A 16,812-nucleotide genomic window follows, 5' to 3' on the forward strand; every position below is an offset into this window, starting at 1 on the left:
CATATAAAATGAAAATAACAGTTATAGATGTTTTGACTTGAGGCACTGTGGCCAATTTAAGTAAAGAGACCCCCTGGATTGGAACTTAAACTTCAGGTCTATTTTTTATTTTACTATATATTGGTATGACATTTAATTCAAATTTTGAATCACTCTGGGACTTATTAAACCAGGGTGATGCTAGCAAAGGAAGTCTCTAAAGCACTTGTAAGGTTTTATTCTATAGGTGCTATTTAAATTATAAATTTTGCATACTATAAAGTCTGGTTGGTAGAAAAATCCTTAAAGCTTTTAAATACATTATTATTATTTTTTTTTTGTATCAAAACTTACTGGGTCCATCAGATTTTTGCTTTAATGAAAACTACTTACGAGCCTCTCAGAACTTATTCAGAAAACTGTGAAGTCTATGCAATGCTACCCAAAGGTTATGGGTTAGGGGATTTCAAAGGCCTCTTCCAGCTTCATCATTCCACATTCTGAGCCGCTGCAGTCTGATTTTATAACTGGACAACCCATAAAGCTAAGTTACGTTCATTTGTGGGTACTCATGATTTCATAGTATCATGAGTGTCATGATTTAGTGACACTCAGTATTTTCATGGAGATTTTATAAACCTGTAAGAAATAATATATAATGTAGTATTCAGTTAGCTTATCAGCATGTTGCCTGGAGATGCTTAGTGGTGTTGTTTAATGTTCTAATTATATATAATGATTTTTCCAAACTTATTTGTATTATAGGAATTGGTCAAAGGAAAAAGCCTTATATACAGCCTTATTTTAAGAGAAAGTTCCTTGTCAGAGTCAGGAACATCCCTGTTTTCAGCTGCTACAGCCTTTTTCAATATGTGAATTCCACTACTTACCAAAATCCTTCAGAAAACATTTCGACAAATCTTAAACTCAAACACTGAGTATTTTATGATGTGTGTATAAAGAAGTAAACCCAAACTTTGGACAATTATTTAATAATAGGTAGAGCCTGTTAATATTTCATATAGCCAGACATGGAACTACCTCATCAAAAAAAAAAAAAGAAAAAATGTGGCCAGCTATTACTACTCTTTGTGACATTTACACCAAGAGGTATAATGAGCATTTTTGGTATTATAAAATACCCATTCCAAATCTTTGTTGTACAAAACTCTTGTAACAATTGGTGGCACAAAACAATACAAATGTGGGTTCACAATTTTTAGGTGGTGATAAATTGAGGCCTTATTTATGTGGAGTGTATATTAAAATGTTCATGGTGACACACTTGAAGCAATAAATGGCTTAATTAAATGCCTAAATGAAGCTGAGTGTTTGATAAACATACAATTATTCTTTTTAAGGGCAGTTGATTTTTGTTCTCTTCTCCTTTAAAGCAAATTCCACATATTTTAGATTTTTAACAATCTTAGGCCTGTGCAACGTTAGTACCCTTTGTCCTTAGACCTCACAAGTGGTCTCTTGAGCTAATTAATTAATTAATTCAGTATTAAAAAATAGATAATATACTTGGTTTGGAAAAGGAAGGTAGTCTTTGAATGTGTAGACATTGTAGAATGTAGACATTAAACTCACATGTTTAAAATGAAATCTTTCAACAGATGGGCTTTAAAAGAAAGGGTATCCTCAAAAATGTTTATAATTCTACTAACATTAAGCACCTAAGGGTGGAGAATACAGAAATGAAGGTGTATGTGTGTATGTGTGTGTTCCTGTGGGAAGGACAGACATGTTAACTAACAATTAACAAAGTGTTTAACACATGCTAAAACATATGGGTATACAAAGCACTCTGGGAACACAGGGAGACTAGATATAGTAGGTTTCATTTGAACTGATTCCTAAAGACAGGTAAGTAGGGAAGGTTTTCAAGGCAGAAGAGATTGTTCAAGAGCCACATACATTCAGGGAATATAAATGTAGTCAGGAATGAGGGGACATGAGGTATAGAGATGTGGTGTCAGTGAACAAAGCCAGAAACTGAGCAAGAGTCTATTCATGAAGAATATATTGCACTGTAACATGGAATTGTTAATATAAATAGTGGTGACCTTTACATGTCAATTAAACACATTATTATTGTTAATATTTTAACAGTTTAATCAAACCAAAGCAGTTTTATTAAGATTACAAATAGGGTGACAAAGTTAATTAGTCTGTAACTTGGAAATTGTTTTAAAAATTCTAAATTTAAGGTAAATCTTTTCTCAATTTTTGAATGCTACAAATTAGAATTGCTAGTCAAGATTTTTAGGTTTCCTTATTTAGATAAGATCTAAATTACTCGGGTTGTAATTTCTGACCCAGGATCTTGATATTCATGATTTGATTCTGCTACAGAGAAAAGTACGTTAAAGTTTAAACTGATGAACTGACTTAAGGATTTTTTGTTGTTGCTATTTTAATCGAAGTTTGACATAAGAAAGAGGTATACCCCCTTATACCTCTTAGGTAGTAAGTCATGAATACTTTGTTATGTCAATATCTTAACTAATAAATTATCAGGGACTGTGATATTTTTAAATGTTTATTTGAAAGAAATTGATAAATTCTTCAGAGCCATATGATTCAGTTTTTAATTCAGAACCACTTTTTAGTTTCTTTACTGATGACAAAAGAGACAGTATAATCATTCATTTTTCCGCTGCTTATTAACAATTCAGAAGCCGATGTGGGAAGTGGGAATAAGGAATGTGCACGCTTGCGTGCATATTGCTTATTCTCATTCCCCATTTTCATTGGCCTCTGTTAATGAGGATGAATAGTTTTCCTGAGGAGAGTGTACATTGCTAGTCTCTCATAATGAACTAATTTAAAACATTCACAAGTTTAACATTACTTGTAGGGAAAAGCGATGGTCACATTCTAATTCTTTTTTCATTGTTAAATCTACCCCAGTGGAGAGACCCTCCATTTTGAAAATAAAAGCAATTATAATAGGTACTAAACTACTTTAAAAAAGCTTTCTAGATCACATGGAATAAATACAAGGAGGCAGCCCAAAATATTTCTAAGTAACTCTGATCATAAATATGAGTTGGTTCATTAGAATGACTATACTAATAACTAGTTAGAAGAAGGTTTCAGCATGACTTCCCCAGTATATCTCATTAGAATTTATCAAAATTTATGTTTGTATCCTTGAGGCATTTATGTATTTAATATGACAAATGACTATTTTCTTGATTGGGTTCCCAAATGTGTTTGTGATTTATAAATGTTTAAAAAAAAGAGTCCAGTGATCTTGTTGAAAACAAAAAACAATTAAGCTAATATATCAAAGATCATATGACTTAGATATAGAAGTAACATTCTGACTTTATGTGGTATACATGTCACCAAAGAACCATACTTTGTCAAAGACTATTCCTTATTGCCCAGGTTAGCTAAATGAGTGCCAGCCTTCATTAGAACGATAAGACAGAACCTCCTCACCTCCCATCCCCCATCACATACATTGATGTTTTGGGGAAATAAAATTGATGTTTTAACAATTTCAAAATAACCTTTTCTGAAAATAATGGATGATTGAATTGTGATTGTATTTAAAAAAGAAAGAAACAGGCTTAATTATGTGGCTTTCTTGAGACAATTTTTACCTGGCCAAATATCTCAGTTGGTTCAAGTGTTCTCTTGATACACTAAGGTTGTACATTTGCTCTCCAGTCAGGGCACATACAAGAAGCAACCAATGAATGCATCAATAAGTGGAACAAATAGATGTTTCTCTTCCTCTCTCTCTTCCTACCCCCCTTCCTCTCTCTCAAATCAATAAGTTTAAAAAAAAAGGTATTACTGTTCCTGGACTATTAGAGGTCTACAGACAAGAAAAATGAAATTTCTAATTGAGTAAAGGAGCATAATTGGATAGATACTATGATATGACAAAAGAAAGCTAAATTTGTTCATTTTATATATTGATTAATAAAAAACTTAGAAATTCTAAGGTAGAACTGTCCTAAAGAAAGTAAAACAATTCATTGGATTTAAGTGTTTGCCATTCCACCTGTGTGCTCACTGCTTGCAGGAAGTAGTTAATCATCTATTTGTTTATCTTTTAGAATGTATGTGTAAATACATATCTGTGTGTGTGTCATGTGTATAAGTATACATATAAATATATTTAGATATATGTATATATTGTCCTTTAGAGGATGCAACTCTTAAAAGAAAATTTGGGAGACTTAAAGGAGATTATATGCTCAAAGTTGCATTTGTTTTAGGGAGCACTATGATTACACATTAAGGAAATGGTTAAAACCCCAAGGTCATTGCCACAAACTACTCAAATGCACATTCTGATTTAAGTAAAAATCTTAACCACATACAAAAACTGCAAAAACAATTCCTTTGGTGAAATTTCAGTTTCCCAACGTCAGCACTATTGGCATTTTGTGCCTGATGATTCTCTGTGGGGGAGGTGCTTCCCTTGAACATGCACACTAGATGTCAACAGCACCTTCACCCTCAAGTTGTGACAAAGAAAACTGTCTAGACATTGCTAAATGTGTTTTGGGGAGCTGAATTGCCCCACTGGGTTAAACGTTACCAAGATGTGAAATACTTCCTGTGGGAAAAATGGGAATAAAATAGTATTTGAATTTATGACATGTAATCTCAACAAATATGAATTGTTCAGTCACAGGAAACACTGCTAGAAGCCACAAGAATATGGAGTTGAGAAAGATTCTGTCATAAAACAGTCTATACTGTAAAGATACATAAGTACACTAGTAACTTACAAAATATGATAAATACAGAATATGATCAAAGTAATTTTGGTACTGATGCAAGCAAATTCAAAATGCTTATAAAGAGAGCTTGTGGACAATAAGCAAGGTAACAAGTGCAGCAATTCCTTGAATAGCATCATTTTGTTCAATGTCATTCGATTCTAACATTGATGAGCAAAATAAAATGAATTTTTCATTGGGCCACTGTCTGTGTGGTTTGCACATTCTCCTCATGTCTGCGTGGGTGTTCTACAGGGACTTCAGCTTCCTTCCACATCTCAAAGATGTGCATGTGAAGTGAACTGGCATGTCTACATTGTCCCAGTCTGAGCAAGTGTAGGTGTGTGAGTGGTCCAGGTAGGAAGGGTGTCCTGTCCAGGGCGGGTTCCTGCCTTGTGCCCTGAGCTGCTGGGGATAGGCTCTGGAATCAGCTGGTTGGAAAATCATTATTGTACTTGTTTTTATTAATCTTTCTCAAATGTATGTATAGTTGACATTTTGATGATGAATATTAGAAGTGTTTTTGGGTTTTTATTTAGAAGTTTGGTGTTTCTGTAACCAGAAATATGCTGTAGGAGCTTAACTCTTACTTATATCAGGTAGCATATGGTAAAATTGGTCTCATCTGTCATTTTCCTTAAAATCGCAGTTCCTCAGAACCTGTTGATGGCATTAAGTAAGGATTTACTGTATGTCCCATTTAAAAAAACAGTGCCTCTTGTTGTCATATAGGACCTCAAGGTGATTTGTATGCTCAGGAATACTGGCCTTATGGACAATTCAAAATGAAAAGCATTTAGTTTGAAGCATTTGGTCTGTCTGGAGTGTTGTTCATCTAGATACATTAAGAGACTGCAGAACATGTCTGTTTAAATAAATAAACAAACATTGAACAAAGGAAAGATAGTAGAAAAATGAAGATTTGCACCGCAGCATCTTATTTCCATGTCTAAGTTGAACAAATGCTGTGCCCCAGGAAACTGCTGCACACCGCGCCCTTCACTCTCTGACGCAATTCCCTGGACCTCTGCTGAATCCTGCTGTCACTAGGCAGCAGCCTGCGGTGGCTTTAGAGCCACTGGAAAGGAAGAGGGAAATCGTTACTGAACCTCCATAAAATGTTCAGTGGCCTTAAATCAAAACCCATAGGTTTATAGACCAAAAGTAAGTTTACATAAGTGAAATAATTTGGAGAGAAGCAACATAACGGGGTTGAAAGGAAATTAAGCAAGTTTAAATGTTGACTGCATTAAAAATTGCAGAACTGCTTTTTAGGATTTCTGTTTACTCTCCTCTAGCATATAAAGAACTAGACATGGGCTGACTGTAAACTGAACTTCTGGTATGTCATTATAATCAAAGGCAAATGTAAAGTTCTGAATACAGGTGAAAGGATGCATGATCCTAAACCTGATCTAAACGAACACTCTGTCTACATAACTTTATGGGATAATGCATAATTGTAACTGAGTATAGCATTTTCCTCCCGAGGGACAGTGAGGACCCTAAGGCAAGAATTCGACACTGCACATAGAATTTTCTATTAAATCGTGTGTATTTTACACCATTGACAGTAACCACATGAACTTGACTCATATTGTCCTTATTCCACCTAAAAAACAAGCAAGATTTTGCAAGTTTACCATTAAAGTTAATGGTAATATAACAGCATTCTCGGGTAATTGTAAATAGAGGTCTTCCTATATCCTGACAACTGTCACGATATCTTCATTAATATATATTTTGGGGAAGAAACTTTATTTTTGGATTCATACTGTCTGCCGATAAAGGCTAAATAAACTGTTAAAAGTCTAGCCATCCTTGATCTGGAGCTGACTTTCCAGCTCTATCCTCAGTGGTCTTCCACTAAGCCATTAAACTGTATTTGCCCATTTCAGACAATTGAAATCTTTGTGACATTTTAGGACCTGCTTAAGAAATCATCACTTTCCTTATCATTTTCCAAAAGATGTGGTTTCCCTATTTTGAGTGTCCATAGCACTTATCTCCATCTTAGTTGTGGCTTGAACAGCTAGCTATATGTTCATCAGCCTTGTTCCCTTTTCCTCTTGGGCATGTAGCTAAACTTCATTTCCCAGCTCACTGTCTCTTAGGTGGGTCCACGTTACTGGGCTCTTGCCCATAGAATGTGGGCCAAAGAATATACAATTTGAAGCCTGGCCCCAAAAGAGCTCCCACATAATCTTCATGCCCTTCTCTCATATCTCATCTGCCTGTAGGATTGAGAGGACCCCCGTGGGGTGACCAAGATTCTAGGGTATGAAGGAAAGTGACCAGGCCGAAGGGCCCCGGGTACCAAATGTCTTAATAGAAACTGACAAACCCTGGAAAGTGATGAGTGTTTTTATTGCATCAAACCGCTAAGATTTTGAGGTTGTTCATTACTGAAGTTATTCCACATTGACCAATTTATCAATGTGTATATTATGTTTTAGTCATTTACAATATGTGTCAGATGTCTTTTGTTTTCCACCGTACCTAGGGCAATGTTTTGGCATGGTAGAGATTTAAATACCTGATTCATGATCTAAAAACATCATCGTAAGTTCAAAGCTAATGGAGAAAGTTCTAAAGTCAGCATTAGATGAAATGTGATAGGAACTGAGGCGAGGGCCCTCAAAGTCGCTAGGGAAGCAGCGCTGGAGGCTAGGCGCCCAGGTATGGTCAACAGCCCTGCCAGGAGGTAATCCACATCACCGTGGTCAAGAGCCTCTTGAAAGAGAAAGGCTTCCCCTGAAGGAAACCAAGAGGGTCCAGAATCTGAAGATTTCACCTTCCTGCCAGGTTGTAAGAGAGAGGAAATCTGTGTCAAAATGCATCCTTAGAAGGATAACTTAGAAGTCTCAGGTGACCCTTTGAGGTCTAGTGATCACTGAAACTGATACTCAGAGGAAGTATTTGATGAGGAAACCGATACTCAGAGAGGTAAATTACTTTCCCAAAGTTCCTGATCCCACACTGGAATCTCCCCTATTATGCATATTTTTACTGCTATAGTTTAAATGATAAAATAAAATTTTGAAAATACCTTCTACAAGCAACAATTATTAAATACACCCTCTTCCTCCATCACAACTCCGTACTAAAAGATGAACTGAAACATATGTGTTATAAAACAGTGTATTTTATGTTGAAGAGGTATGTCACTATATTGTCTCAGATCGATGCTCCTTACATGTCAGCCCTTGGATACTGAAATGATTTAGTGGAAGGGGTACTTTATGAAACCATATGCACAAAAACATTCGTTCTGAAACACTGACAGAATCCACAGGTTCATAGTTCTGCATATTTATCCTCCTACTCCCCACACTGAACCAACTTTGTCTTCATTCCTCCCTCCTCTGACGCCTTCATACTCTTGACACATGCTTCCATTACCACTCGGGCATAAATCTCTCCCATGTGCAGTCTCCACCTACAACTCACTCCCATCCCACCCTTTCTCTCACTCTTCCAAACTAGCATCTGCCACCCACCTCCATCTCATAGAGTAAAGGGGAGAGATCTAACGCTAAGTGCCCATGTTTGCTTTTGGTGTTTCTGTGTTCCAAGAACCCCATTATACTGGTAATTATCTGTTCGTGTGTTTTCCCCCATGCAAGACTGAACTCGGTTAGCCTCAGGATCCAAAACAACACATATATATTTGACATTTATTCTTCCAACAAATGTACACAGAATGCTTAGGTGCTTTCCATACATTATTTCATCTAGTCATGCCAGCAGCACTTCAAAGGAAGCATTAGTATCCTCATTTCATAAGTCAAATGCCAAAAAACAATTGGTAAAAAGCAACATGATTCATATCCAGGTTGGGTTAATTCTAATATCAAATGTTTATGGACTCCCTTTGTTCGGTGCTAATTCCTGCTGTAACTTCTTTTCCACCTCTTCTTTCTGCCATCCCCCTCTAATTAACCTTTTTCTCTCTTCCACAGACATTGTTTATCTGCTGTCCTCTCTCTCTCCCTCGGACTAATGGTAAAATAGGAAATTGGGTTCTTCAATCGGCCAGCATTATTTCTAGAACAGTAATTTTCCATCTTCTTTCGGACTCCTGTTATCTGAAGTCTAGCTCTAAAATTACTGGTGGTGTTGTTTTTCTCTTCCCCCAACCCAAAGACAATATTACTATAGCATCTGATTTATTGTCTCCTTTGTATCCTGTGGTCAATAACTTAATAACGCATAAAAATGACCCTTTGTATTCCTCTAACTCTTGGTCTTTCAGACTTTTTGACTTAATAAAACTGCATGTCCATTCCTTTCCATGTAGTAAATAACTTTGTCACAACCTGGATCTCATCAACGTAGGGACAATTCCAACTTAGAGATCTCATAATTCCTATCATGTCTTGAATCATATTGCATTTACCAAAACTCTATCTTCCAAAACACTATTGTTTAGTCATTTATCTAAAAACTCTTGGCTTCCTAAAGTCAAGCGCCACTTCATTTTTCTCTACTCCTTCACTTGTCATGGGATTGAGGACCCTGCCTCTATAAATTAATAGTAAACACAGTGGAGGAAATATATGCAAGGACTTGGGATAAGTCTAGATTCAGTGTGCAATATTTATTCTGTAAAACAAGCTATTTTATAAGGCGTTAAAATAGTTTCATATCTATAGATGCCCATTTCTCGGTCTATAGTAGCTGTGCGCCTCTAGGGGACGCACTATCTCACAAAATCTAAGTGACGGGAGCGTGCCTAAAGGATGGGATCACTCTGGGGGTGTGGCCTCACAGGAGAACCTCAGCCCACAAAAATGAGTTTGGGTTAGAAACAGGTTACAAATCCGTTTAGATTCAGAGCGTTTAAAGAATATCTGTTGTGAGCCGAAACCGGTTCGCAACGCCAGGGCTGGGAGAGGTGAGCACCAACCAAGCACGCGGCAGATTGCTTTTCCCCCCTGAAGTGTCCTCAGCTGACTCAGCAAAAGTGGGTGGCGTTTGCAGAATCGCCAGCCCGAGAGTGTTCTTGTGGGGCGGTCTGTACAGCAGCAGCAGACTGAGTTGAATTCTGGACAAAGCATGCTGTGTGCCCCTTTCTGCAGAGCGAAAGTCACTCGGTACCTGTTACAATCAACTCATTATAAGAGCAGTGTCAGCAATGAGACTTTGAAAGCCTTAGCCATTAGTCCAGGAAAGGACTAATAATAACTGTGACAGGAGTTAGGTACGAAAACAGAAAGCTCACTTCCAGCTCTACTGTGCACACAACAGGCTTGCTGTTCTGTGGCGCAGACAGTAGTTGTGACCCCGTAAGAGTGGCCCCAGTTCTCTGAAGTGGATACTTCCAACTCACGCAGTCTTCTTTATTCTAACCTTCGACTTTTGTCATCAGTGGACGAAGGGCTGTTTGTTTTTGCAACATTATATTAGGAAACAAAAATTACGTAAGGCATCGAACATCAAATATGTAGTTAAAATTCTGCAGCTCTGGGGAGGCAGACACATTTCGGGGCGGGGGTGGGGGGAGAAAAACGCTGTCCCCAGTCTTTGGAAGCCCAGCGTTGCTCTCACCCAGAGCTGGCCGCGCCGCTCCGGCTGCCCCCGAAGACCCGGGAGAGCCCGGGCGTAGCCGCCCCGCCCCGCCCCGCGGGCCGGCGCTGAGGCTGCGGGGCCCGGGCCGCTGCTCCCCGCCGGGAGGGCGGCAGGCGCGCGCGGGGCTCTGCGTGTCCGCGCGTGTGTCCGCGCGTGGGAGATGAATTGGAGTCACACAACTGGGTGTTACCTTCTGAGTGGTTCTGATCCACAGTCCATTAGGGAGAGGGTCAAGGAAACTTTTTCTGCCTAAAAGGATGAAAACCGAGTAAGTACACCGGATTTTGAACTTGAAACGGAATGTAGCAACTACAAGCAAAACCCTAAAAGTAACCATGTCCATTCAAACCGTTTATTCCTGTTTTATATTAGAAGCCGTAAATGCTTACAGGAAAGTGGCAATTTAAAACTGAATGAAGGGAAGTAGTTAAGGAACTTGAAAGGCGGAAAGCAGGACTGCTTTTAAAAGCGGAGGAAAAATGAGGAACTGCTAGGGCAGGCTGGCCTGCGCCCAGCTGTGCAACAGGCGCTTTTGGTTTTAACCTATTGCGTTCTTCAGTGCTGATTTAGGCTCCAGACTTGCTCTGGTGTTGTCTTTTCTTTTCCTGTAAAGTCTTCACTGTGAGTTTGAGGATGTTGTGGACATAAGCCTTACCGGAAGCAACAGTTTGGCAGCCTGGGCAGTACATTCAGGTTATTAATTGCAACTATTATTATTTTGATGTCTTTTTTTTTTCCACCCCCCCAAACCCAGGCCAGCCACTTTTTACTGTCATCCATGGAAGGGCTTTTAGTAACCGCCTCAGACTTTTGGGACCTATAATTCTTTGGCATGACTCTTCGGAAAGTTCTTAAGTGGGATGGAGCAATCTTGATTTGAGTTGTGGAAAAAGAAGACAGATTTGTATTCTTCATGCTGACAAAAAGTAGCTGCTATGACTTTTCCGGCAACGTGGATAGGGGCCAAGTGAAGCTGAACTGGTCATGGTCTGTCGTCCAGTGTTCCTTTGTCGTCGGCGATTTTGCCCCCGGCCTTTCTTGGTGGCTTTGGTGGTGGCAATCTGTCTTTTCTACCAGACCCTGACACTCCGAGGGACGAAGAAGCTGCCCGGCACTGTCCCTGGGGCTGCCCCAAACACACCCTCCGAAACCCGGGCAGGCAGATGCAAGAAAGGATTCTCTGCGGACAAACAGTGCTTCCTTCTCTCCGGCGACGCTCAGGAAATCAGAAAGGTAAGACTGTCAGAAGTTAACCTTGACATTTTCTGCAAAGATAGCCTCTCGCTGTCCTTTCTATAAAAACTAAAATTAACTTCCATGAGGTCTGAAAGGGAGCCAGGGTATACACAACCCAGAGAGTGACCTTATGACTGTGAAACACATGTTAGCTTCAACATCTTACTTCCAGAAAGTCCTGGCCATTATTTTATCCCTTAGAATTTCACTTCATTTCACCGGAATGAAATAGACAGTTTGGAGGAGGTAGGAATGATGCGAATGCTTTCTAAAATATTAGGATTCTAATAGACCTACAGATTTAAAATTTAGGAATATAAATCAGAGTTTCCTAAAATCTGATAAACACTGAGTGTCTCTTTCCTTAGGGCAGTCAGTATGAATGACCAGACCACTCCAGGCTTAAAGATACTCCAAAACTTCAATTTGTAATAGGTTAAATCAATTTTACATTGGTGGACACATTTCTAGAGCAAATATTTATTTCTGAAGCATTTAAAAGAAAAATATAATAGGGTTCTTCAAAATAACTGACACACTGTATTTTATTCCTTAAAGAAATAGGAAAATACAGATTACACTATGCTAATTAACTTTACTAATTTCACTTGTCAAGCTGTTGGAGAAAACACATAAAACACTCAAAATTTCTGCTTTAATATACCACTCTGTTTATGCCTGTCAGTGAAATGATGCCATTTAAAATAGTTCAACCTAAAAGAGAAAAAGAAAAACACAGTCAAAATTCAGAGTAGCAAAGTCAATGACTTCTATGCTACAGCAGGTGTTATAGCAAGATATTTTAGAAATCTATCAAGTACTATCTTACTTTTGCAGTAAATCCTATGATCATGGTTATTGTTTGGAGCAGAATTTCTCATTAAATATCAGCAGTACTTCTACCAGTATTGCTAACACCTCCAGCACCAGCACTGTCTTACTTTAAAAACTCTTACGGATTTCGTATCAGACTTAAAACCCTGTGAGGTAGATAAGGTAGGTCTCAGTGTCATTATTTTACAGACAAGATGACTGACACCCAAAGGTGTCAGGCAGGCCACTGGGCCAGTGTTCTGATATGACCTGGTTGGTACTGCAGGTCTGATGCTCTGAATAAAAATAAGTTCAAAGCTCTAATAATAATTTGTAAAACCACAACTCTAAGAACTTATTGAAATGCAAAATAATATTATGTTAGAACAAAGAAAATTAAAACTTTTAACTAAATGGTTTATTTTATCAATAATGTCAAGAAGAATCTTAACCAAGAAATATGTGATGCAAAAAATAGCAGATAATGACTTAACTTAAAAACACTTCTAGATGAAATTCAACTGCAAATGTGAATCAGTTATTAAATACTTCAAAGTAATTGAAGAATGTGCATTTTTGTTCATTTATAGTAGGATTAACTTAACTCTTGCAATTTTTGTGGTTTTTTGAGTATATCAAATTTATTATGGGTGCAAACCAACTTTTGAAAGTCACTTCTTATTTGTTTCTAATATTAAATACAATTTCTTTAAAAATAGTTCAGATGGTTTTGCTCTTTAAGTTCCTAAAATTCTTGCCGAGAATTTGGGACAAAATGGTTTTTATTCATTGACTTATAGCCCTTCTTATCCCTACTTGACTTTATGTGAGTCCTGCTTTTGTCTGTAACTTAAGCATATGTTAACTGTTATTTCTAGGCTGTCACAGAAAATTCCATTTGAGCTTTGGATCTCTGGCTACTTAAAAACCATCTGAAACATATTGGCTGCTTGTGTAAAACATTCGCTCTAGAATTTTCTTCACAAAAAAATGACAAACACATGACGATTTCTTTTCATGTTGTTGACAGTCTTAAATATTTTGACCATAAGCAAGATTCTAAACTCACAGTTACAGTCCAGAAATCCAGTAGATACGAACACTGAATCTCTAAACATTTACCACTTAAAAGTCTATTTTTAACTTAACTTGTGCCAGCCATTGGTTTAGAGCCATTTTTTAAATCAGAGATAGAAAGGAAGTTAGATGTGGAAGTTAGTTTAAATCAGATATAATTTAGTTATTCTTTTAGTAAACGAAGCAAAAGAGAATTGAATAATAATATAGTTTCGATAATTAATATTCTTTCTGATAGCTTAAGTGAAGAAAGAAATGCCTTTGAGGTCAACATATAGATTATTCTCACGTAAAGCTACTTATTAAAGTTTATTTTAAAATAACCGATGAGATGCTACCTAGATTTTCCTTAAGATGCTTAAGACCTAAAACATAGCTTTTAGGACTTTTGTAGAAGAAGTATTACTGCTATCTATAAAATTTGGGTTTTGTTTTTACCTTGATTAGCATACCAAAATATGCTTATTACTAGGGCTTTCCCTTACTTATGTCCATCCATCTTTAAGTGATTTGTAAAGTTACTTAAAACAGGTGGATTTGACCTGAGTTTTATGGATTCTAGAAAGTTTTTTGTTTAAATCTATAAGGTATCTACTGAACTCAAGCATTTTATGGAAAATATTATGTATATATGTATGTGCAGTTTTCTGGGAAAAAATCGTGATTCCCTTCAGATATTCAGACCTAAAGAAACAGCAAGAAATGTGAAAAATGCTTGAAAAGCAGTACATTTGAACTTGAAACTAACTGCCTCTCCAGAAAGTAGAAGTTGCATCTGGATTTATAAGTCTTAAAAAGGAGAAAAATTCTTGAAGAATCCACTGGCGGACATTTGAAAAAGCGATTTAATGAATGCTATAGAGTCTGCAGGAATATATATTCGGAAATCAAATTATAACTCATGGAGTACTTCTTGAATCATAGTTTTCAAGCTTTCTTGAATGAGCAATGAGTATGTCCTAGTCTTTTGGTTTCAGATGTTTCTAAAAGATGACCTTTTGTACTGCATCAGCCCAGCAACAGAGGGTTCTGTAGTAGTAATATTTAAAGGTGAACTCCCTTTACGTCTTTACAACTGGGATCTGGTTCAATGTCTAAAACTGTTTTCAGTATAGATTGAGATCATGGTATAGTATATGCCAACTTTCCAAAGTGAGGAAGTACTCTCCCTCTTTCTGGCCAAATTTTAACTCTTTTTTCCATTTTAACTTCCCAAGGAGACTTGCTAAGCAGATGTACTTTTGTAATTTCTTCTGGGTTTTCTCCCAACATAACTTTGTTTGAATTTTGGCTGGTAATTTGATGTTGTCTTAAAATTATATCAATTTAATATATAAACTGAAGACAATTTCAGTTGTCCTCACTGAAGTAGGTCACTCAGTAGATTTACATATTTTTACGGAATCTAACACTTTAATATGTATTTTGTAACATAGGAAGACATAAATTACAAACAGAAACAATGGAAGAAAATCTCCTTAGTATGTGCTCCTTTAGTGGAAACTTTGCTATTTGGGGAACACGTTCATACTTACCCTAGCCATGTGTTTCTGATTATGTCCTGTTGATGTTCTAGAAGGAGAATTACCATTTTTTTGTTGTTTGACTGTTCGTTTTCCATTCTTCTTGACTTCATTTTCCTTCAGTGACTCTTCTTTACAATTACTCTTTCCAGCATCCACCCGTAACTAAATGAATATTTTCACTACAAATATGTCCTTTTGTTTTGTGCTTCTAATAATGTGCTTCTAAATATCTTCAAAGATATTTAACATTTGAAAATTTCTAAAAATTACTTGTTTAAATCAGCTTTTCTAGAAATAGAAGCAGAGGTATACACTTAAGGCTAACACTTTATTTAATGGTACAATCCCAGAATGTAAGAGAGGAAAAAGGAAGAAAGAAAGCAAACACAAATGGGTGCATTATTGAAAGACATTATGAGGGAGGCCATGTTAAACTACTGCATATCAGAACAGGCTCTGGGGTAAGTGGGCAAGAAGGGCTAGTATTTATTCTTCTGGTTTTCCCCTTCTTCTGTCTTTCATTGGCTAGAGTTTGTCCCATCTTACTTCTAAATAGTGTTACCGGGAGTCTCTGGGCAGCCATTTGGGAGCCAGGGCCTCAGTGGTACAGCCCTGCCTCAGGGCAAAGGGGATCTGCTCCCTCCTTTTATATCTCTATCTATCTCTGTCTCTGCCGCTGTTTCTATCTCTATCTATATTTCTATTTTTATTCCTATTTCCATCTATCTATTTCTCTATATATCTCCTCACCCAAGGACATTTTTTTTTTCATTGCTTTTAGAGAGAGAGGAAGGGAGAGAGAAAATCATTGATGTCAGAGAGAAACATTGATTAGTTGCCTCTATATGCGTCTGGACCAGGGATCGTAGGTGTCATGACCGGGAATCAGACTTGCAGCCTTTTGGTTATGGGACAACACTTCAACCAACTTGAGCCACGCTGGCCAGAAACTCCCTCCTTTTCCATCGGTACTGTTCATAGGAGCTCCCAGGTCTGTGGCAGCCGAGGTAGTAAAAAGAATTTCCATAGCTTACCACAATAAATGGCCTGAGTGATATGCACTGGAGGGGTGTGTGAGGCAAGATGATCTAGTGTCTGATACTGTAGTTTTGCTAATTTCACTTTCTAAAATCCATAGAAAATGCCAAAATGTGCCCTTACTCTTGGGAAATGGCATAGCTTTCTTTAAGTGAAATGTTTGTAATTATCTCACTGAGAACTCTCCTCTTTCTCATCCCATTCATTTATTAATTTACTTATTCATTTTCTACATTCATTAAGTAAATTTATTGAGTAGTTTACATGTGTACAAATAGGTTTATATTATAAAGAGAACACTCCAGAAGGCACATTGCAGAATGGACTGAATGGATAGAATTGAAGGTAGATAGAGAAGTTGGGAGGCAATTTCAAAATATTAGTACCACTTCGTTGCCAAATCTTCCTTTCCTCTTGTGTTCTTGAACATGCTTTTTCAACCTTTTCCAGACTGATTCCAGTGTTACTCTGTATTACTTACAATATTTGAGTTACTCTCTGTTAGTCACAATATTACAATTTATGTTATGTTATGTTATGTTATGTTACTTATTTATTTTTAGAGACAGGGGAAGGAAGGGAGGGAGAGAGGCATCGATGTGCTCCAGAAACAAAGATTGGTTACCTCTCACATACCCCCAGTTGGGGACCTGGTCTGCAACCCAGGCATGTGCCCTAGCTGGAAATTAAACTGGCGACCCTTCATTTTGCAGGCTCGTGCATAATCAATCCATTGAGCCACATGAGCCACGGTAACAATATTACAATTTTAAATCTTTCATGTTTAGACCATACTTTCTGTGAATAAACATGTTCATAAC

General features: G+C 37.4%; 1 protein-coding gene across 4 annotated transcripts in view; it reads left to right on the forward strand.

Annotated features, from left to right (window-relative positions):
* Positions 1 to 10,268: 10,268 nt before the first annotated feature.
* CPED1 (cadherin like and PC-esterase domain containing 1) overlaps positions 10,269 to 16,812 on the forward strand; it is a 289,378-nt gene continuing 282,834 nt past the window's right edge. For 3 of the 4 annotated variants that reach the window (XM_054564025.1, XM_054564028.1, XM_054564027.1), the window contains exons 1-2: positions 10,269 to 10,569; positions 11,056 to 11,534. In XM_054564025.1, the coding sequence (XP_054420000.1) occupies positions 11,286 to 11,534 (249 nt within the window). In that variant the 5' untranslated portion in view covers positions 10,269 to 10,569; positions 11,056 to 11,285. Of the gene's footprint in view, positions 10,570 to 10,609; positions 11,535 to 16,812 lie in introns of those variants that run through there. The other variant, XM_054564026.1, reaches the window with a different exon arrangement.

This window comes from Pteronotus mesoamericanus, unplaced genomic scaffold (genome assembly GCF_021234165.1).
Source record: "Pteronotus mesoamericanus isolate MK-2021 breed Mesoamerican mustached bat unplaced genomic scaffold, CSHL_Meso_final scaffold_85, whole genome shotgun sequence".
Lineage (NCBI taxonomy): Eukaryota > Metazoa > Chordata > Mammalia > Chiroptera > Mormoopidae > Pteronotus > Pteronotus mesoamericanus.